Below are 20,291 nucleotides of genomic sequence, written 5' to 3' on the forward strand. Positions count from 1 at the left end.
TGAGGACTCTCACCTACGCTTGGAGGGTCGTAGAAGCGGATGATGGAGTTTGAGGCTGGTCCGTAGAAGTGGGTTTTGTTGCGCAGAAGCGGGTTATGGTTATGACCGCAGAAGCTTTTGGGCAGCTTAGTGGCCTCCGCAGATGCGAGGTCCGGACCACAAAAGCGGTGCTGCAGAAGCGGCTATTGTGATCGCAGAAACGAGAAAGCTGGGCAGAACATTTAAATGCAAGGATTCGCGATTTTTGCTCATTTTAGACATTTTGAGCTCGGGTTTGATGATTTCTTGAGATACTTTTCGAGGAATTTTTTGAGGTAAGTCCCTTGTGCTTATTTTTTTATCAATAACCTTGTTTCCCCATTAATTTTCCCACCTAGATTGTGTGTGTTTAAGGTGGAATGTGGGAGTTTGAGCTAAGGGTTTGGAAAGTTGATTTGAGGAATTGAGTGGCGATTTGGTGTCGTATTTTGATAATTTTGGTATGGGTGAACTCGATATCGAATGGGTGTTCATATTTTGTGACTTATACCCGATTCCGAGATGTGGGCCCAGGTCGACCTTTTTGGCCGAATTTTTGATTCTTTGCTAAAGTCGTAAATTTATTATTTAAATTAGTTTCTCGTAGTAGTATTCATGATATGTAATTGCTTTTGGCTAGATTTGGGTCATTCAGAGTCGGAAAATGGATGGAAAGACATCCTTATCGATTGAATGAGCAAGATTTGAGGTAAGTGACTTGTCTAACCTTGTGTGGGGGAATCCCCTTAGGTATTAGAACTGTTGTAACCATTTGTGATATGTGAAAGTCGTGTACTCAGGGTGATGAGTGCGTACACGGGCTGATTATGGAAATTTCGGTTCTTGCTAATTTGTCATCTTTTGAATTCCTTAACTGGGTTGTCTCCTTTTAAAATTCATTTACTGAGTTGCCTTAGCATATGTAGTGATCATATTTAGCCTAGTATCACATGTCTACGTGTCTTAACTCTTACTTGCAAATTTGTGCAACATGTTTAGCTGAATTTCTTGCTTTTCTTGATTTGAATTAAATCTTTAGTTGTAAGATCCTTGCTGGAAATTCGTGTTTCCAACGATTACCTGCTGCATATTTACTTTGGGACTACGAGGCAGTTCCTCGAGAGATCCCCCTGTACTGTATATTTACTTTGGGACTACGAGGTATTTTCTCGAGAGATCCCCTTGTAATGCATATTTACTTTGGGACTACAAGGCATTTCCTCGGGAGATCCCCCTGTACTGCATATTTACTTTGGGACTACGAGGCGGTTCCTTGGGAGATCCCCCTGTACTGCATATTTACATTGGGACTACGAGGCGGTTCATCGGGAGATCCTTATGTCTTGCATACTTACATTTGGGACGACGAGGCGGTACATTTGGAGTGCCCCTGTTGTTTTCATCTATTTGTGGAGCTGTTATTTTCTAAAGTTTCCCATTATTAAATTTTCAGTCATTTCGAATATTATTATATCTTCTGCCTTACTTTTCTTTTTAAACCAGTAGGGCCCTGACCTGACCTCGTCACTACTCTACCAAGGTTAGGCTTGGCAGTTACTGGGTACCGTCGTGGCGTACTCAAACTATACTTTGCACATCTTTTTGTGCAGATTCAGGTTCTTCCTACCAGACTAGATACCAATGAGCTGGAGCGCACGTGTAGACTTCAAGGTATATCTGCCAGCGTCCGCAGACCTCGGAGTCCCCCTCTATCCTTACTATGTTGTTTTCCTTATTTACTTTAGACTCTGATGTATAGAGACACTTAGTATTGCTCTTAGAAGCTTGTGACTTGTTTCTATCGGGTTTTGGGAGTTGTAATTATTGATTTGCAGTTTTATATTTATATATCCAGTGTTGAGATTGGAGTTTAGTTTATTGTCCATTTATTCCGCAAATAGTTAGGCTTACCTAGTCTTAGAGACTAGGTACCATCACGGCATCTTATGGAGGGAAATTGGGGTCGTGACCGCAGAAAAATAGACATGCTTTCAGGTTCAATAGTTAAGTTTAGCACAGGTAAAAAAGAGGCCAAGTGTGAAGGATAACATGAAAATGACATCTATATGTCTACATGCCAAGGTGAATACCGTATGTGATGCAACACGGTGAAATCTCAAGTACTCACTCTCTCAGAGCACTCAATATGCTCGTCTCAATCCTCACTCGCCGCTCAGTCACTCAGCACTATATATAGCCATAAGGCTCGTTGCGGCGCGCAACCTGATCCATATATATATATAGCCATAAGGATCATTGCGGCATGCAACCCGATCCCCTCTCTCTCTCTCTCTCACACACACACACACACACACACACACATATATATATATATATATATCTCCATAAGGCTCGTTGCGGCGTACAACTCGATCCACATATATATAGCCATAAGGCTCGTTGCAGTGTACAACCCGATCCACATATATATATATATATATATATATATATATATATATATATATATATATATATATATATATATATATATACACTCACACAGCACGGCACTCAGTCCCCCAACTCAGTCACTAATCTCTCCAGTCTCTCGGGCTCACAACACTCATGCTAAGCAGCCTTAATCAATGATACGAGATGTGACAATATAAGATAACAGAGACTGAGATATGGCATGAAATGATAAATCTGACTGAGTTCACGACTGCAATTAAACAGATAACTCAACAGCAAAGAACGACCATTGTAGGTCCTAATAGTACCAACATATAGCCTAAACATGATTTCTAGCATGAATCGCAGTTCAAATACTCTAACACATAGAGTACAACAAAATATTCAAATAGAATAGCTACGCAGTTCCAGGGAATCGACTAATCACAATTTCTACAGTGCGCGCCCACACGCCCATCACCTAGTATATACGTCACCTCAACATAAATCACATATCATGAAATTCGGGGTTTCATACCCTTTGAACCAAGCTTAGAAGTATAACTTACCTTAATCCAAGCAAATCTCTACTCCAACACACATTTGCCTCGCGAAATGGTCTCTGAATTCCTCGAATCTAGCCACAAATAATGCGATACAATCAACACAGGCTAAAGGAATCAATTCCATAAGGGCATACTAAGTTATTAATCAAAACTCAAAAGTTGGCCAGTGGGCCCACGTCTCGAAATGAGATAAAAGTCACAAAATCCGAAAGTTCGTTCAACCATGAGTCCAACCATACCAAATTTACCAAAATCTGACACCAAATCGCCACCCAAATCCCCAAATAAAATTCTCCAAATCCCTAGCCTCAAACTCCCAAATTCCCTTAAATACACACAAACTAGGTGGGAAAATTAATAGGGAAACACAATTATTGAATAAATTAGATCACAAGTAACTTACCTCAAGGAATCCCCCAAAAATCCTCTCAAGTATCGCCAAATCCCGAGCTTGAAATGTTTAAAATGGTAAAAATCTCGGAACCCTCGTTTATAAAACACTGCCCAGGCTTTTCGCACATGCGGCCAAATAACCGCACCTACGGAACTGCTTTTGCAGTAAAATCATCCGCTTATGCAAAAATTACTTAAATACCCAGGGCATGCATCTGCGCTCCAGGTTCCGCACCTGCGGAGACGCTTCTGCGGCCCACTATCCGCTTTTGCGGAAACAGACCTCGCCCCTCAACTCCGCATCTGCGGAGCCTTGATCGCACCTGCAGGCTCGCAGATGCGGTTACCCCCTAGAACCTGTGTCCTGTCCTAGGCTAGCACAAATCTACACCTGTGCAAATCCAGCCGCATCTGCGGCCAACCCCTCGTAGGTGCGATCACACCAGAAGAGTCCCAACTTCAGCAATGCACTAAGTCCCATTTTTGATCCGTTAACCATCCTAAATTAACATGAGGCCTCCGAGACCTAAACCAAACATACTAACAAGTCCTAAAACATAATACGAACTTAGTTAAACCTTCAAATCACATCAAACAACATCAAAAAATACGAATCGCACCCCAATTTGCCTATTGAAATTAAAAAAATTCCAACTTCTACAAACGACGCTTAAACCTATCAAATCATGTCCGATTGACCTCAAATTTTGCACGCAAGTAATAAATGATACCACGGACCTACTCCATCTCCTGGAACCCCAATCCGAGCCCGATAACCACAAAGTCCACTCGCTGTTAAACTTTTAAATTTCCAACTTTTGCCATTTCAAGCCTAATTTAACTATAGACCTCTAAATCACAATCTGGACACGCTTCTAAATCCAAAATTACCCAACGGAACTAACGGAATCATCAAAGAGTCGTCTATACATAAGTCCACATCCAATCAACCTTTTCAACTTAAGTTTTCATCCTTGAGACTAAGTGTCTTAATTCATTTTGAAACCTTTTCGGACCCGAATAGTAGATATAAAGTACAATATAAGCAGTAAATAGGGGAACAGAGCTACAACTCTCAAAACGACCAGCCAGGTCGTTACACATTGAAATTCACGTGGGGCCAAATTTCAGCAAAGGCTGAAAAACAGAAGACATTAATTGAGAAGACACTAATGTTTTCATCCATTCAAGACAAATATACACACAAAACAAAATTGTTCTTAAAGGTATTCTGATTGCATTAGAACTTCTGATTGACACACTTAGTAATATTATGAATTAAAATGTTTAACACTTTAAATTTCATATATTTCATAAGTACATTAATAGAAAATCGAGGATACAAGGTAGTTTTCCAAACTGTCGTTAATGGCTTCTTTTTGAGGCATACCATTTAACTATTGTGGTAGATTTAATCGTTTGTTTCTTTTTTCCTTCTATATTGTATTGTCTTCATTGTTTACCTTGATAACGTTTGTGTGTTTACATGCTAGAAAAGTAGAAATTGCTTTTGTATTTCTATCGATTGATCCTTATAGAGTGATATTGAACCAAAAAATCATTTAGTAGCTGACTGTCCTTTTTCTTACCCATTGTAGGTTGTCTAGCTGGAGTGACTACTTACTCTGAAGATAACGAGTTTTTGAATATAAGGATGACATAAAATTATGATTTTAACGAATAGGTAAAGTTGTATTTGTTTATTGAGGCAACATATACTTTGGCTTGATTCAATGAATGGATTAATGTTTCTCCATATAGGGCATCTTGAAGGGAATTGATAAGGGGGATGTTCTGAGTAGTGGAGCTCCGCAAATTACTAAAGATAGAACATTAGATCGAAACTCAACTGATTATACGCAGCCAAGGCATACCAAAATAGGTACTTATTGCTAGATCAACTTTTGGAAACTTCTCAACCTAGATTAATTAAGCTTTTAAGATAGTTGGTTTGTGCAACGGTTTTGATTATCATCATTGTTTTCTTCAAATGCTCAGGTAGCAGAGAAGATTTATCACTTGATAATTCAAGAGAAGAAAGTATTGACAATACCAAAGGTGGTTATTCAAATCTGTTTTCCTGCATATTACAGACACATTGCCTTTAGATTTCACCTTCTGCAATTTTAAGATGTTATTTCTTCTCTTAGGCTTCCATTGATTGTTCCATTGCATTTTCTTGTAAATGTGTTCTTCCTTGATATGAGTATTCAGGGAAGCAACAAATTGGATGCAACCTTGCCACTTTCTACACTCTCAGGTTTACGTCGTATTTATTAGTTGGCACGAACCTTCACAATTTTTATAATTTCTATCTTCTTCTTCTGTGAACTTCATGAATCCATCTTAGTAGACTGCTGAAAGTAGAGAAAAGAATATATCTTATCTTTGGTAACAACATTAGCATAATGTTAGATTTGTTGCTACTTCTGCTATTTATTTTGATAATTCCAATGGAGATGAAAATGTTCGTAAATCTGTTATCGTGAAGCTTCACTCTAGCCGTTGGGTCCGGTCTTAACCCCGGCATCATCTCACTCATTTCTATGAATGAAAAACCAAAAGATGGCGAGATATGAGTCATGCTGAGGTCTTCGAGGAGACGCATAAGAAAAAAGAAAAAGGATGGTACAAGAGAACACTGGGTGGAGACGCGTACGTCGGACACATATATAAAATGCTACCTTCATAATTATTTACGGTTTATTAATATTAGTTTGTTTACATAATAATTATATTTTCGTTTCAGGAAGGTTATCATAAAAGGGTAGAAGAATAGCAACAAGCTCAGCCTCCTTCAACTCAACCAACACCTAATGATATGGCTTCATTGTGGACAGAGGCATCTGGTAGAGTAAACAAAGGCAGAGTCTACGGACTTGGAGTACGCCGACCTACAGGTCATTCAAATCCACTCTTAGCCTATTCTTCTTCTTCACAAAATCAAGAACAGATGAAAGATATGAGGAAAAACATTCGTGATTTGAAGCAACAGTTGGACTCACAATTCGGAACATTTGTTAAGATGCATAAATTCATGAGAAAACATGGGCATGATCTATCTGATGACGAGGATGAACAAACTGAATCTGATTTGTAGTATTTTAGGTGTATGATACTGGTTGATTGTTAAACTTGAATGTGAGAGACAAGTTTATGTTTTGTTTCTAAACTTGAATGTGGGCTACTATTTGGATATTTTTTTTTACCCAAAATTGTTAGATTTAATGGATTTGTTGGTTTAGATCGTGTTAATGGTTGGATTTGTTGGTTTAGATGTGATATTGGTTGACATTTGTTGATTGGTTGTTGGTTATTGGTTATTATATTGTAATTGTTTGATAGGTGGTGTAGCTCAAAATTGAGTAGAATTCTGTCCAGTTTTACAAAAAATCCCGACTGATTTTCGACAGAAATAATTGGACATTTGTCCAGTTTTTCAAAAAAAAAAACACTCAGATTTCTGTCAGATTCGGTCGGAAATGATAAAAAAATTAATTGTTTTTTTAAAGTTTTCAACGGTTTCGATCTGAAAGTTAACGAAATTTTATTTTTAAATTATTAATTTTCAACCGAATCAGTCGGTAAATATTTATTTTTATTATTTAATTTTAAATAAATATTTATTTAAATAATTCCGACCGATTCGATCGGTAAAATTTCGATCACTTTAGTCGAAAATTTAAAAATAATTTGGTCGTCTGACTTTTTGAATGTTCCGACTACTTTGGTCGGAAATCACCGACGGATTCGGTCGAAAATTATTGTTCGACCAGTTGTTTTCTGACCAACCAATTTTGGTCAAAAAGTAATCGGAAATCCGTAATTTTCGACCATTTTCCGACGGATATCGTGGTCGGAAATCACTCTTTTTCTGCTAGTGATAACTAACCCAGAATTTAACAGTATAGTGAGTTCAATACTCAAAAATATTAAAAAGTTGAACCATTAAACTAAAATCTTGAATATGCTCTAGACAACATGATTAAAGTAATTATTTTAAGTTAAAAATTAGTGTTAGCGGGCAATTTAAGATACACGCAGTTCTGTTCTGTTGCTTATGACATGTGTGCGCGCGCTTGTGTGACAAAAAAAAATTGTTGTTCTTCTACCTAGCAGGCAAAGGGGTTACCTCATGACAAGAATGATCCGTTTGATTCATAACAGAATTCAACTATATTAAATTTATTATTTTTGACATTTTGGGATTGATAAATTTTGCTATTCCGCATTCCAAGCATTAAAACAAAGAAAAACATTGATCCTCGAAAACGGGTGAAAAAAGGAGAAGAAGGTTCAAAATTTAGAGGGTAAATAGTCATACCGTTTTCACCCTCAATTATTTTATTATTTTAATATTATACATATTTTAAAAAAAAATTTAAATTTTTTACTTTATAAATAAAATTTATTTGTTCTAAATGTAATTCCATAATATGGATTAATAAGAAAGTAAAATATATCATATTATTAAAAAAATATTTAAAAAAAGAGAAAATTTGGTAATTTAGATGGTAAAATAGGTAGTTGACCATTGAAAATTTAAGAAATATAGGTGAGTGACCTTTTGAGTGCTATAAGCATAGTTTAAATAATTTTTCTGCTACAAACAAATAAACGTAACTTTATTAGGTAATTTCGAATAGTTGAATAACTATATGAGTAATGAACTCCTCGTATAATTAGAGTTGTCAATATGGCCTCACCCAGCTCAACTCACACGGGGGCATTGGGATTTGATGGGCTAGGATGGGCCGACCCACCATTTCGATGGGTCATAAAATAGTTATCCCTGCCCAGCCCTACGTGGGTTGCAGGCCTCCTAGAGCTGGCTCACCATTTTCCAAAAATATTTTTTAATTTAATTTCTGATCTAAACGGTTAATAAAAAATATTTACAAGCCAAAAAATATCTTGTTGGATAGAAATCTTCCGCAAAACTTAATAATTTTAGACATTGTTCCAATAGATTACAATGAAACACAAAAAAAAGGGAGGACAATATTTTATTCATTAAAAGTCAAAATTCAAAACAAACTAATTATTTAAACAAAAAAAAAACTTTCATGGCAAGAGTGACACATCCAACACCAACACATCATCTTCATCATGCACATTCATCTATCTGGTCCACAGGCCGGCCTAACCTAGTCTCGTTCAAGCTTCGTGGGTCACGGATTTACGTGGGTCGGGCTTAAAAGCTTTGTTCTTATATGGGCTCCAAAAATCTTAGCCCAACCTTATCAATTTACGGGTTGGGCTAGATCGGTCCAGCGGACCTAGCCCATATTGACGGCTCAACATATAAGGGCTTTTATCACTTTTAGCTCGCGACAGAAACTATTTATATTCAGTAGCCGAAAAAGTTTGTATATTTTTTGTATATAACATACATAATGTATATATACACAAAAAATATACATATTTTTGACTATTATTTTGAGAGCAATTATACAGTGTCATTTTTCCAACATATAATGGAGTGAAGAAAAAATGATTTAATGAAGGTTTTCATAAGTTAGGACTAGCCACTGGCACTTCTAATTTCAGAACTTTAGTCCATTCTATTTTTACATTTCAGCCCTCCATGTTTAAGAATAAATTTCACCTAATCCCTTTAACTTTTTGAGTTAGGAAAGAATACTCCATTCTCCCTTTGACTTGGCTAAATAATTTGCCTTGACCTCAAAATCAAAGGCTCAATGAGTGACAAAATCTTCAAAAGGTAAAACATGACCTTCACTTAATATGAATTAAATCATGCATTTTTCATTAATTAAAAATTTAAGCAGTAGTATTGTATAGCAATTAAATTTCATACCTTTCTTTTCTTTGATTTTGAAAACCTCATTTTGCTTCAAAGGATATTTTATGTAAAATTTCAAAATTGTAATATGACTTAATCCATTTTATTACGTGTGCTGTTGCCAGTATTGAAGATTTATTGTAACTAGTCAATTTTGAGTAAATCATTTTTTCTTCCCACACAGGTCAAAGGTCTATCTCATTGAAAATACAAATGATCAATTCAGTTTTAGAGTATGGCGGGGGTTTATTGTCCAATTTAAAAATAGCAGGGGTTATTGTAAGCGAGTGAAATTGTGCTGTGTCAGTTTGTTATCGTCGTGCATTTGGAATATATATACAGTTAACTGATCAGTGCTACAGCCTACAAATACCCCCTGCAGCCTTCTCCTTTAGTCAGAATTCAAACCCTAGCTCTTTTGATTTTATCTTTTCTTCTCCTGTTTTTATTCCCTTTAACCTTCTTTTCCTTTGTGTTTGGTTGGACCTAGAACCGAAAGGTCTGGAGGAGGGCATTAGGCGAATGGAGTCGCAGCTTCAGTCGTTTGTCGCATACAACAAGCAGCGTCTCGATAAGCTTGAAACAGACCACAACCAGCTAACCTCCATGTTACACTCAATCATTAACAAACCCCCAAAAATTAAACTCAAATTCCCCGAATTTGACCTTGAAAATCTAAAGGGCTGGATATTCCGATGCAACAACCTCTTCCACCTTTGCCAAATTCCAGAGAATAAGAAAATGGCGTATGTTGCCCTGAACATTAAGGGTGAAGCTGACATTTGGTATCAATGCTATGTTAAGGAAAATGGAGGATCGGTTACTTGGGAGAAATTCTGCGTTGACATCTGTCAAAGGTTTGGTCCTGAACCCATGGATGTAATGGCCAAATTTAGGAGTTTAGAACAGACCGAGGAAATGGATGTTGAGCAATACCTAGTAAGGTTTGAGAAGGTCATGTGCGACATGGTTGATGCCTATCCTGGTTTACAGGAGATGTTCTATGTGTCGTGTTTTATTGCAGGACTGAAGCCAGAAATTAAAACTATGGTGGATATGAAAAACCCGACAAGCATTATTGTTGCCTTTAAAGTAGCTAAGTTACAGGAAAAATACCTTATAGCCTTAGACGAGAAGGAGGAGGAATGAAGAAGTTATGAATGAACAAGAGGAAAAGTGAGACCCTGCATCTGTGAATTTAGAGGAGTTTTTGAAAGTAACTGCAGGTTGAAGGGTGAGGACTGAAGCAAATCTCTGTTTATTTACTCTGTAATAGGTTATCCTCGGAGGAATGCATTTTAAAATTTGTCTAAATAGAGTATGACTGTTGTTGAATTACTAATTCTCAAGTTTCATTTTTTTTCTGGTCATTTAGAATTGTGATATTGTCTTTTATTTTTGGCTTCCGGTATAGTTTTACTTTTTTAATAGGTGAAGTACATTCATTATAGGGCAAAGGTCCAAATATGCCCTCGTACTATACGAAATTGAGCACATTTGTCCTTCGTTAATAGTTTAGCTCAAATATGCCCTTACCGTCACATAGTTGGTCCATATATGCCCTTAGAGTTACACAGTTGACCATATATGCCCTTTTCGAAATGGAATTCACCCAAACTAATTAGCTCTTTCTTTAATTGTATTAAATGTATTACAAATACTATTTCTTTTTTATTAGTACTTTTTTTCTTTACCTTTCTCTTTTCTTTCATCTTTTTTCTTTTCTTCTCTTTTTTTGTTTTCCTTTTTCTTTCTCTCTTATCTGATTTCCTCCATTACTGATGTCTTCTCCATTTTCATCACCAATTTCACTTGACAAAACTCATAAATTCCAATTACTAAGAAAATGCTCCCATAAGGTAATCAAGTTCCAATTTCACTGGCCCTCTAAATAAATGAAATTAAATTATTTCAAAAATTATGGTTTAAAATTTAAAATAATAAAAATATCTCAACCTTTAACAATACTCAAAAGACCAAAATATATAAATTATTTTCGGAAAGATAATTTAATGATTAAAAGCCTAGAGTTCAAGTTGTAGTGTTATAAATTTGAGTTGTTAGTCTTTTTTCAGTTGGACATTTTCTATTATTTTTATTAACTATATATGTAAATTAGGGGTGTACATGGAACGGGTTGGTTCGATTTTTTATCAAAATCAAACCAAACCAATTATATCGGTTTGGATTGTACGGTTTTGTTGGATTTTCGGATTTTTTGTTACATAAATATTATTTCAATCTTACTTTGTTAAATTTTTTAGAACTAAATATATGTTCAGTAAAAATTAAAAAATTAAAAAACATAAGATATATAAAAATATTCTTATGGGAGAATTTTCTTAGTAATTGGAATTTATAAGATTTGTTAAGTGAAATTGGTGATGAAAATGGAGAAGACATCAGTAATAGAGGAAATCGGATAAGGGAGAAAAAAAAAGAGAAGAAAAGAAAAAAGATGAAAGAAAAGAGAAAGGTAAAGAAAAAAAGTACTAATAAAAAGGAAATAGTGTTTGTAATACACTTTAATACAATTAACGAAAGAGCTAATTAGTTTGGGTGAATTCCATTTCGAAAAGGGCATATATGGTCAACTGTGTAACTCTAAGGGCATATATGGACCAACTATGTGACGGTAAGGGCATATTTGAGCTAAACTATTAACGAAGGACAAATGTGCTCAATTTCGTATAGTACGAGGGCATATTTGGACCTTTACCGTTCACTATAAAGTAACAAGAAGGTGCTATAAATGTACAAGTTCTATAGCTGCCTGTATAATTCTAAATAACACAGGAAATGACAATTGAGAGAAGAGCACTGCTTCTGAAAGAGTATAACTAAACAGTGACAGATTGCTGCCTTTTTCTGCTGATACAATTGAATAACATTGAGCAGAGAGTTAAATTTATGCATTAGCTAGAATCTACTTTCTCCAATCACCAGCTCACCTTTCAAATCTGTTGGTCCACTTTGACACTAACTCTTGAAAAGTTTCCTCTTTTAATATCTGAAAGGAGGAGTGTGAGTTTCTATAACACGTCTGTGCTTTATATGAGTGTTCACATCGGGTACTTGAAACAACTTTGAACAATGTAGGACAACTTAAATAGCTTCTTGGTTGTGATGAGGAGAGAGAGCATTATGAACCTTTCAGTGATCTGATGTTGTGTGGATGATGGGAGAGGAGCTTCCAAAATCTTATCACTAGTTTTCAAGTAAGACTTCACAACTCACAAGTTGACATTTTATTTACACTATAAACAACTATTTCCATGATATAATTACTTGACAAGGTGTTGTGACTCGCTAGACTATATACAAGATGATACAATTTGACAACTTTTAAAAACATTTCCTGTACTTCCCCTTATGATTTCTGTCATTACTATATCCATTCTCCTTTTCCAAGGATCTCTACAAACGTCATGCACTTCAATATTGCAGTGTGAAGAATAGGAGTCATACCAGGCTCCCTTGTTTATTGTTTTCCTGATAAATCAGCATTTTGTTGCTATATGGTACATCAACAGTCTTCATATAATAGGCTGAACCATTTCTTCCTCATATGGTTGTCAAAATCTTATGTTATGGGATAACTTAAGAGGTTAGTTGGCAGGAAGACTTCTCAAATGAGGTTGAGCTCTTCTAACAATTTGTAATTTGGCACGTTTGACACAAGAGAAGAGTCAAGGGAGGGGCTATGAATTCTCGCTAAGAAATCAAACCCCTGACATTATTTCCTTTCTTAATATTCCTCTAGTTTCCATGTTGCGCTCATGGCTCCATGCATGTGGAGATTGTGAAGCCAATAACGGCCAAATAATGTTCCTCTGTTTTCTTACTCTCCGGACAAGGAGCTTCTTCCGTTGTCTTATAATGCTGTTCACAGCCTTCAGATAATTGCTCGAGTCATGGTCCCTGAGAATTGTACCACCAGAACCATATGCTGTAGGGTCACTTAGAATTTCTAATGGGTGTGGAGAATTCAGAAAGGCTCTGAAAGCTCTCCTAGTAAATGCACAATGGTTGTTGTCTAGGGTATAAAGGCCACTGCCCGGAGGAAGCAAAGAGTGAGGAGCGGATGACTTCTCATCAGGCTGGATGATGAATATTTTTCCCATTGGAGAGTATAACATTTTCTGCAAAAATAAGCACATGTACCAGGGTGGATTAGATTGTTACACAAAGCTGAAAGTAACATCTGAGTTGTAAAAATGTAAATGTAACTTTTTTCTCGGTCACTGGATGGGATTTAAAGTAACTCCAAAATTCTAAATCTAGAAACTACGTAAGAGAGAGTGTGCTCACATTCTTATTCAGACAGGGATGGGATCTGAATGTACTATTCAAACGTTTGAGGACTTGGGCCACATGGTTTGGGTAGACGCATGAAAATGCCCTCGGAACAATGTCTCTATGCATCATCACACATTGCACATGATTCTCATCTAAACCCAAATCATTGAGCACTTTTTTACCACCGCAGAACACAAATGGTGATCCAAAAGTGACAACTGGTAGAAGAGAGGATGGTTTGACGACCTTTCGGGTTAGCAGCATTAAGTTGACCAAAAGTGAGAGGCTTCCTCCAAGAGAGTGGCCAGTAAATTGAAACTTTGCCTTGTTTCCAAACCTCTGCAGATGCTCCATTATCTCCGGCATGAATTGGTCATATATTCCTTTTGCAGCTTCATAAATTCCTCGATGAACCAAGACATCCATTTCCTGTGGCAATGCAATTGTTCATAGCCAATTCAGTTAATCTTCTCCATAATTATAAAGACAAGATTATAGAGAGTAAATACTGATGCCTACCTCAAATTTGCTGGGTTCAAAGAAGAGATTTGCCTGCCAGGATGCCAGTGAGTCTGAGCCCTGCAGTTCACACATGGTTAGCTTGTCAATCTGGGTGAAAGTAAATCATACCACACTTTATCTGGGAAAAAGTTTTTTTTTCAGTGTCCAACTTTGATAACATATCCAATTTTTATTTGAACTTTTCTATCTCAATATCAGAACTTATTTACCTGAATAACAAAACAACGAGTACATGTGGTTAAGTCATCGCAAATAAACCATTCGCAAGGTGAGGACTGAAGTGATTGTAGGTCCCTTGCTGCCTCCAGTTTTTGTTCCTCATCAGCAGCAACCATTGTTGTCATTGTTGATGCAGCTACATATGCAGCCATCTCTGACTTGTATACTCTTAGGGAAGAGTCATCTTTTTCATCTGTGAAACACTCTTTATTGCCTTTCAAGGTCACATCATCAACTGCCAAATTGGATTCAGTGCCAAGTGATAATAGGTCCTTAGCACGGGATTGGACATAAGATGCTGCTGAAACTGCTATATCATAAGCAACAGATGGCCGAGGTAGATGCTTATGCTCAGTTTCTTCTGTTTTATCTGTATTAGGCACTGCACTATCTGATGATGGCACTGGAATACGAATTGAATCCTTGTCGAACTTGGCTTTGATAGCCATAGCTTCTGCTTTTTTCACCAAGGAAGAGGTTACGAAGACCAGACCATAGCATCTTTCTAAATCCTCGGGCTGCATATTGGAGGAGTGATATTCACTTCTTAGACTTAATGAGAACAGTCAAAAATATATACTAGTAGTAATTAATCAATGATGCCACAAGCAGGGAGAATTTCTTCAAAGGCGAGGAAGTTTAAGAATGTCCTAAAGGCGTGAATTGCTCTAGGCACCTCTTGATTAAATGACTATTTTACTGAAGTACAGCTATGATAAACTTATTTAACATCAACTAGGAAAAGATGTTTGGGACCGCACTGGGAGGCCTTTGTTGAGCACTGCATATGGCTGTCGGGGTAAATCTACCTACCTTGTTCTGGTTTCAGTGTTATTATGTGGCCTAAGGCTTCACGTGCAAAGAAATCCCCTAGCCTTGGAAATGAAAGGCAAGTGCCAAATACTGATAAACCATTTACTTCCAGATAATGACTTCTAAAAATACTTCCTCCGGTCCATAATAAGTGATTTTTTGGCCTTTTTCTTGCGGTCCAAAATATCTGATTTTTCCAGATTTCAAGAATGAATGAATTATTTTTTTCCTACATTGCCCTTGGAGTAAATAGTGTTGGAGTGTGTGTTGGGAGTGTTTATGTGAAGAGATAGTAAAGGTTAATATGGTCAATTTCATTGCTAATTAATGTTAAAAGGTAAATTTCTTAATATGCGTAAAAATAGCCAAAAAAATGACTTATTGTGGACAGGAGGGAGTAAAGAGCAAAGCTGAAAGGGGGGAAATCTGGGAGCTTTTCTTTGGTAGTTTTCACTATGATGGATGTAATGCTCAACAGCTTTCTGTCAATTGTCATGCATGTTATGTCCTTTTTTCGCACAGTAAGGAAAGGAAAAAAAAAGCACACAAAAGAAAAGGGCAACATACACAATGATGAATACTAGTAATAAATAGCTTATCTATATCCATTTTCTGTTTGTTTCCTTTTCATATATAGTGGAGTGGGAGTATAAGGAAGGTAAAGATTGAATCCAGATAACTATGAGCAAATTAGTAATAAATAAATAACCAGCTTTATGCATGTCCAGGACAAGTGAACAAACCTTAATCTCGGGAATAACATAAGCCATGTTGCATAAGAAAGCCAGCTGAGAGAAAAGCTTGGAATCTGACCAGGAGATTCGCCTTAACAACCTGGAGAAGGATTCTCTATCAATGTTTATCTCCCCAGCTGCATCATTGTCATCTTCATAGTCTACTTCACAACCTTCATCCTCGCAATCTCCACCACTATTTTCCATGTCGAGCATCTCTGCAGTGTCATTCTTCTTCTGTTTCTCTATCCAATTTCTCCTAAGTTCCACGAGCCTTCGAATCCAATTGGACCTTCTTGTCTCGTCCTCAACCTCCATCCCGTTGTTGTCATGATCATGGTCAGGATCAGTCTCAAAGATAACGTCCTCTATGTTAATATCCTTATTGGTGTCAATATCAAACAAGAACGACCGAAGAGAATCAGGGAGGAAAGAACTTGACAACTGAAGTTTAAAGGGACCTCCTGTGGAATGACTACTCTTCAGTTTTGGCTGTGTTGCTGAACACTGAATACGATTTGCACGACAGCACAGGTGGTTGTCGGAATAGGATCTTCTCATTTGAGCCTTTTCGCGATTCCCTTTGCTCGAAAATGAACTCCGGAAGTTGTCTTGGTCCTTCCACGCATCTTTAGAGCTTTTGGTCACAGGAGAGCTTATTATGGATACACAACTGCATGCCATGATTGCCAAGACTTGATCACTGCTTGTGGCGACCTAGAGCCTACACATTAGAAGAAGAAATCAAGGGGAGAATAAGAAGGATTCTTGGGGGCTTGTTGAATTTAAACATTAAAGAAGAGGGGTCTTAAAAAGAAGCTATTCATGACAAAATATGGCTTTGTGCGCAACGAGGACATAAGGATGATTCCATTTAACGACCGTAAAGCACAAATTTGGAGAACTTTGAACATGACTACTTTATCATAATTAATGTAGCTTGCCTAATCTATCAAAAGGACATGGGCTTAACAGTAATTGGACCTCTAATGAGACAGTAGTAGAATTTTAGAATTAAACACTGTAATCGATGTTCTTCTTTGGATTTTACAATCGTTTCATATTCCTAAACCAAAATTTGAATTAGTTTTCCAAGGACATGAATCTCTAAGTTTACTGTGCGTTAGTAAAGTTTATAATTTTATATATATTTCTTGACAAGCTAAGTCCAGTCTGGGGCTGCCTCATATAGGACCTTAGGATACCATCAGTCCGATCGAACTCCTAAATGGCTAGAGAATAAATTTGAGAAAAGAAGGGTTAGATTTAGCCATCCCATGTCGCTGTTGCGTCATGCATGTGGCAACCACATTTTCCTTCTGAAGTTTACACGAAATAATAACCAAGTCCGTACCTTGGTAAGCAACAAAGATTTGTTTTGATCTATGAAATTGACAAAATAAGCATTTTGCTGTTGATTTCGATGTAGGATCCTCAATTTTAGCGTTCTCAACTAAGACAGTCGTCACTATATATGCGTCCGCCACAATAACGTCCAAGAACAAAATGAAAAGAGGATCAGTATTAAACTTCAGCACTGGAAACAAATTTGAACTCCATTTTTTATCGAAAGCAACGATTACGTGGAATTTTATCTACTAGGTGCTGGATCAATCTAAAGGAGAAAAAATGGACATTGAGCCATGGAGGGTGATGGATGTTCGATCAAAAAATATATACTTTGTTTTCTAATCTACACTTATTAATTCAATTAGTGAAATGTTAATTTAGTGGAATATTTAAAGACATATATAAATTACAATTTAGAAAAATATTCTTATAATTAAGTCCATATATAATATCTTTAACGTATACAAACGCCTATAAATAACGTGATTCGGATTAAGAGTACTAAAGAAGGAGTTACAACCTACAAAAGCCAAGGCACATGACTTAATGTAACAGCCCATGAAAACCATTTAATGAGAGGAGATTTGATGAGAAACTAGAAATTGAAGTTTGGGTATGGGAAGATTGGGTCACTCCTAATTTCAACTCCTACATTGACCATATCGTTCATCAAATCCCTCTGCATCTGCATCCTTGGAGTTATCGTCGCTGCTTAAGTCCTACGATTTGTAGTCCCATAAGTTTCCTAGCTACCACCTAATATGTTCACATTAGAACGGAAATTTCTATGCAAAATAGTGAGTAATAATATTACGAAGAGATATAGTATTCCTTTTGCCCATCATAAATGAACACGCAAAGTAGTCCCAACAGAAAAGGAGGCTCCTTAATAATTAAAGCACTCCTACTTTTGGAAAGTTCTTGCTTAATTGCTGTAAAGGAGTTGGTTCTTTTACTACTCCTCGCAAACCCATTCTTCTAATTTAAATTTATCTTAGTCAGCACAAATCTGGCTTTCTTTGTCTTTCGTCATTCAATTGAGAAAAATTGTAGCTCTATTAATTCCTTTGTTTTTTTCCTTTTTCGTCTCATCCCCGGGTCACATTAAAATGTCTTAATTCTAAATTAATTCGAGTCAGTTGTTTGAATTTTCAGTATTTATTATGCTATATTCAAACCCATATTATTCTAATAATAAATAACTAAACAATTAACGATAAAGACATTTGCCAAAAATCAGCCTTCACCTATGCTTTGCCCACTTTGTTCTGTTTTACTATTTTGTTTGCAAGACATTTCTGTTACTTTTGCGACAACTCTCTTTATTATGGCAGTTAAGCACATTGCAATTCTGATTGCTGCTCAACTATTTAAAGAAATAAAGCTCAGTAATGGTTCAAAAGTAGGTTCTAACTCCAGCTCTATTATTATGACTTCCTTTTGTTTTTTTTGGTTTTGTTTTAAGTTGTATAAAAAGGAAATCAATGTATTTTTCAAATAAATCAACTAATGTAGATTTTAAGTCTAGAAAATCGGTTTTCTCAAAAGGTACTTAATTATATTTAATCTCATTCCGGAAGTTGATTAAACTGCCCCCCAAGCAGAACAGGGCACATAAATAAACATAGCGAGAGTACTCATTTGCAAGATTTAATAAGAGCATTATGCTTCGGGAAAAAGAAAAAGAATTAGAAAAGAAAGACTAAAAGAGCGATACGTAATTGAAGTGAACATCTACCAGCGAACTATAGCAGCATTTAAGAAGTAGTACACCAAACATTGACCACAAAGAACAAACTTAAGAAAGAGCAGATTTTTGTCATTTCTGAACAATTCAATGTATCAGTAAATGTTGAAAAATATGAGAATTACTATATCACTCAATGTTGAGAAATCATAATTTCACTCGACAGTAAAAAATATTTCATTCTTTCTCAAATTATCTGTCATGTTTTCTAAAAATAGTTGTCTCATATTATTTATCATTTTAGAAGTTCAAGACTAAATTAATTATTTTTCTCCCATTCTCTCAAGGTGGGTAAAAAAGAAATACACAGATAATTATTTGAGAGTAATAATTAAGGATACTATGAAGCAAAAGAGAAATAAATACCTGGAAATTCTCAATATTGATTAACGATCACATACGATTCCACACGACTTCTAGAGCTTTTTCCAGGTCATGAAATCAGATTTCAAAACTCCGATCAGAAAGCCACCGGAAAAGAGAAACCAAATACCGTCTATTTTATACATAACATAAATCCAATCGCCACGTTGAACAGAGAGTAGCAAAAACAGAGGAAACCTCTGATCAATCGTCTCTGCCAGAAAACTTTGGAGAAATGGAGTCACTTTCCTCGCAGAGCAAAAGCCTCAACTCCAAATGTGAATGCGTCTGTGAAAGGGGAAAACATTTAGTTCATTTCCGGCTCAAATAATATGGGGTAAGAAGCTCATGCGTCCAACATTTACTCCAAAAATCTACCACAACAAACAAAACTTAATATACTAATGAATGTTGTATTTTTTATTCGAAACAAATGAAAAAAGAGAAGGTAGAATTAAAAGCAACAAAATAAATGATTAACATACAATGCGATAGCCGAAACCACTCTTGGTCTAGCAGCTACTTCAAGGCCGATTGAATCAGATTTCAAAGCTCCGATTGCCAGAAAAAGTTAATGTATAAACTAAACGTCAATGCATATCACTGCACTGAATCCTATTAGAAATGTAAAGTTAAATGTACTTGAACAAGTGCTGAGAAAGGTGAAATTGTTTGGTAAATTTTCATGTGGTGAGAATGTTGTGAACCTGCTGAGAAAACACATGAACACCAAGATCTTCACTCTCTTTTTGCTAAGAACATAGAAAAGTTGGAGAGCGTGAGATCTGGGGTAGTGTTGTGGTGTCTGTGGGGGTATTATATAAGGGGCGTTGGCAAATGGCAGGGTGGAATAACAAACACCAGCCTCAAAGAATCTTGTCACGTGGTATTTGAGTCCCTCTTTTTCCTTTGAGAATCTTCACCTCCGCTTGACATTTTTAACCTTGGCATTAAGCCCATTTCCTCATATCTTTGTCATTTTCATTTAACTTTAAAATGTATTCTTTTGTTACCGGTAGAATTTGTATCCGTCACATGAAATAGTTTAAACGGAATTATAGAGAATTTAA

At 36.3% G+C, this 20,291-nt stretch overlaps 1 protein-coding gene across 3 annotated transcripts; it reads right to left on the reverse strand.

Annotated features, from left to right (window-relative positions):
- Positions 1–12,365: 12,365 nt before the first annotated feature.
- LOC104094946 (phospholipase A1 PLIP1, chloroplastic) lies at positions 12,366–20,040 on the reverse strand. 3 transcript variants are annotated; one of them, XM_009600970.4, is made up of 7 exons: positions 19,707–20,040; positions 19,225–19,509; positions 15,771–16,485; positions 14,205–14,732; positions 13,993–14,052; positions 13,486–13,902; positions 12,366–13,316 (listed from the first exon to the last, which is right to left on the reverse strand). In XM_009600970.4, exons 3-7 carry the CDS (start codon positions 16,443–16,445, stop codon positions 12,897–12,899), a joined length of 2,100 nt encoding a protein of 699 aa, XP_009599265.1. In that variant the 5' UTR covers positions 16,446–16,485; positions 19,225–19,509; positions 19,707–20,040; the 3' UTR covers positions 12,366–12,896. The 3 variants fall into 3 exon arrangements, with proteins under 3 accessions (XP_009599265.1, XP_070038028.1, XP_070038029.1); XM_070181927.1 differs by lacking the exons at positions 19,225–19,509; positions 19,707–20,040 and adding an exon at positions 17,116–17,237; XM_070181928.1 differs by lacking the exons at positions 19,225–19,509; positions 19,707–20,040 and having other exon boundaries at positions 15,771–16,892.
- Positions 20,041–20,291: the final 251 nt, after the last annotated feature.

The sequence above is a fragment of the Nicotiana tomentosiformis genome, chromosome 1 (assembly GCF_000390325.3).
Source record: "Nicotiana tomentosiformis chromosome 1, ASM39032v3, whole genome shotgun sequence".
Lineage (NCBI taxonomy): Eukaryota > Viridiplantae > Streptophyta > Magnoliopsida > Solanales > Solanaceae > Nicotiana > Nicotiana tomentosiformis.